The sequence below is a fragment of the Colobus angolensis genome, unplaced genomic scaffold, assembly GCF_000951035.1.
Source record: "Colobus angolensis palliatus isolate OR3802 unplaced genomic scaffold, Cang.pa_1.0 Scaffold50, whole genome shotgun sequence".
Classification (NCBI taxonomy): domain Eukaryota; kingdom Metazoa; phylum Chordata; class Mammalia; order Primates; family Cercopithecidae; genus Colobus; species Colobus angolensis.
In genome coordinates, this window is record NW_012118488.1 from 1,528,397 (window position 1) to 1,531,269 (window position 2,873).

The 2,873-nt window shown below is 41.1% G+C and overlaps 1 protein-coding gene across 1 annotated transcript in view; it reads left to right on the forward strand.

The window, feature by feature from the left end:
• Positions 1 to 2,873, forward strand: part of NPEPPS (aminopeptidase puromycin sensitive) — a 117,491-nt gene that overhangs the window by 93,019 nt on the left and 21,599 nt on the right. The window contains 1 exon segment of the mRNA XM_011959842.1: positions 1,779 to 1,946. Within this exon segment, the coding sequence (XP_011815232.1) occupies positions 1,779 to 1,946 (168 nt within the window).

Genomic DNA, 2,873 nt, shown 5'->3' on the forward strand with positions numbered 1-2,873 from the left:
TACTGTTTTTTTTTTTTTGAGACTGAGTCTTGCCCTGTTGCCCGGGCTGGAGTGCAATGGCATAATCTTGGCTCACTACAACCTCCGCCTCCTGGGTTCAAGCGATTCTCTTGCCTCAGCCTCCCAAGTAGCTGAGATTAACAGGAAAACGCCACCACAATCAGCTAATTTTTTGTGTCTTTAGTAGAGACAGGGTTTCACCATGTTGGCCAGGCTGGTCTTGAACTCCTGACTTCGAGATCCACCCACCTCAGCCTCCCAAAGTGTTGGGATTACAGGCGTGAGCCACTGTGCCTGTCTATAGAATTATTCTTTTAATGAATATATCTAACAAGGCTGGGCACAGTGGTTCACGCCTGTAGTCTCAGTACATTGGGAGGCCAAAGTGGGCAGATTGCTTGAGCCCAGGAGTTTGAGACCAGCCTGGGCAACATGGCAAAACCTCATCTCAAAAAAATAAATAAATAAATAAAGTTAGCTTGGCATGGTGGCATGCATCTGCAGTCCCTGCTACTTGGGAGCCTGAGTTGGAGAATTGCTTGAGCCCATGAGATGGAGGCTGCAGTGAACCGTGATTGTGCCATTGCACTCTAGCCTGGGTGACAGGGCGAGACCCTGTCTGGGGGAAAAAAAAAATCAAACAAGTCAGATGACAGTTTTATTATCCAAATAAATCTGTACGTGTCACAGTTGCCGTTTTCTGCCTCTTACCTATAATCTACATTGTAGTACTGACAGGTTTTTCTAATACTCTGTGACCAATAGAGGCAACATTAAAACTTGCAGTATCCCAATATTGGAGAAATTTTACTTTGTAGTTTAACCTGATAGCATAAAGCTATGTCATTTATTAAAGTAGCTCCATTTCCATTAATGTACTGGGCAAGGACTCTTTTTTGTTTGGCATCTTAATGCCAAGTCTGTTTTGCTGTCTGATATATAAGACAGTGTTTCTGCCTTACAAAAGCTTTGGCTTTTAGATATGAGTCCTCTGTGATGGAACATAACAGCTCCCAGGATGTATCCTGTCTATCACAACAATAAAAATCAACCCTTTGGTATTTCAACAGTGTGTATACCTGTTAAGGCCTGCACCTTAGAATTTTTTTTAACTGATATATGAAGGCTGGACATAGTGGCTTACACCTGTAATCTCAGCACTTTGGGAGGCTGAGGTCGGTGGATCCCTTGAGGCCAGGAGTTCGAGACCAGCCTGGCCAACATGGCAAAACCCCATCTCTACTAATAAAGTACAAAAAAAAAAAATTGTATGTTTTTGGGCATGGTGGCACGCACTTGTAGTCCCAGCTACTCAGGAGACTGAGGCACAAGAACCTCTTGAACCCGGGAGGTGGAGGTTGCAGTGAGCTGAGATCATGCCACCGCACTGCAGCCTGGGCGACAGAGCAAAACTCTGTCTCCAAAAAAAAAAAAAATACATATACATACATAGTAATAAATGCTATGTGAGAGTCTTCACCTACTCACAATTTACTTTAACAGTAAAATTGCTATCTTTGCTCTGTAAGGGGAAAATGATAAATTAAGTTTAAGTCATTGCATTTGTGATTCTTCAAGTGAGTTAACTGCTTTCTTTTTTTAGACAACATGTTGTGATTTTGTTAGTAGATTATCCCTTCCTTTGCACTGATACTATTCAGGTTATCTGGAAGAGTTCATGTACCACTAAGAATGAACTACTGACTTAACAGTTAGGCTTAGGCTCCTGGTTAGAACAACAACACTCCTCTCTCCACCTTACCTTCTGTTTGTCCCAGTGCAAAATTTATTTGTTCTTTTGCTTAGGTGAAGATTGTCCCCAGTGGATGGTCCCTATCACAATCTCTACTAGTGAAGACCCCAACCAGGCCAAACTAAAAATTCTAATGGACAAGCCAGAGATGAATGTGGTTTTGAAAAATGTCAAACCAGACCAATGGGTGAAGGTGAGTTCAGAATCTTACCTAAACAGATTTCTCTCACTTAATGTTTACATCTTATGACTGGCTTTAAATTCTGCTTCAGTTTAGTAGTTTCAAAGAAAAAAAAAAACCTAAGCTTTCCTTTGTGAAATTTAGGACGAATTTTGAAATAGTATTGTCCAGACATTTGTCAGATGTTAGGGAAGGTAGTGGTAGTGAAGCAGATCCAAAGGCATAGGACTAAGGAGGAGAAAAAAAAAAAAAAGTAGATGGAGTGTAAGCTTATATGAACCAAAACATTTGTAGTCTCACACCTTCAAACTCTCCTGCCATTGTAATGAAAGGTTAACGTCAATGATGTGTTGTCACCATATGTGTAGTACTATAATCCAGTGAGAGCAGACATACATAATAATCGGTTTGTGTCACTGAAATGTAAAATTCCCAAGCTGGTATTTCAAAACCATTTCACAGAAATACCAATAGGTAAGAATTATTTTTCATTATTCTGTACTCTGTACCTTTCATAATGAAAGTATTTACTACATACTCTTAATTATATGTTCCTAATAGGAATTACACATTGTATCAGACATTTGTGCTTTTTTGGAAAAAAAGCCAGCCAGGTGCAGTGGCTCATGCCTGTAATCGCACTTTGGGAGGCCGAGGCAGGCATCACAAGGTCAAGAGTTTGAGAACAGCCTGACCAACATGGTGAAACCCTGTCTCTACTAAAGATACGGAAAAAAAATTAGCTAGTTGTGATGGCGTGTGCCTGTAATCCCAGCTAGTCAGGAAGCTGAGGCAGGAGAATAGCTTGAACCCAGGAGGTGGAGGTTACAGTAAGCCGAGATCACACCATTGCACTCCAGCCTGGATGACAGGGCGAGACTCCATCCCCACCCCCCAAAAAAAAGAAGCCATTTTTCTGTTTATCAACTTTTTTTTTTT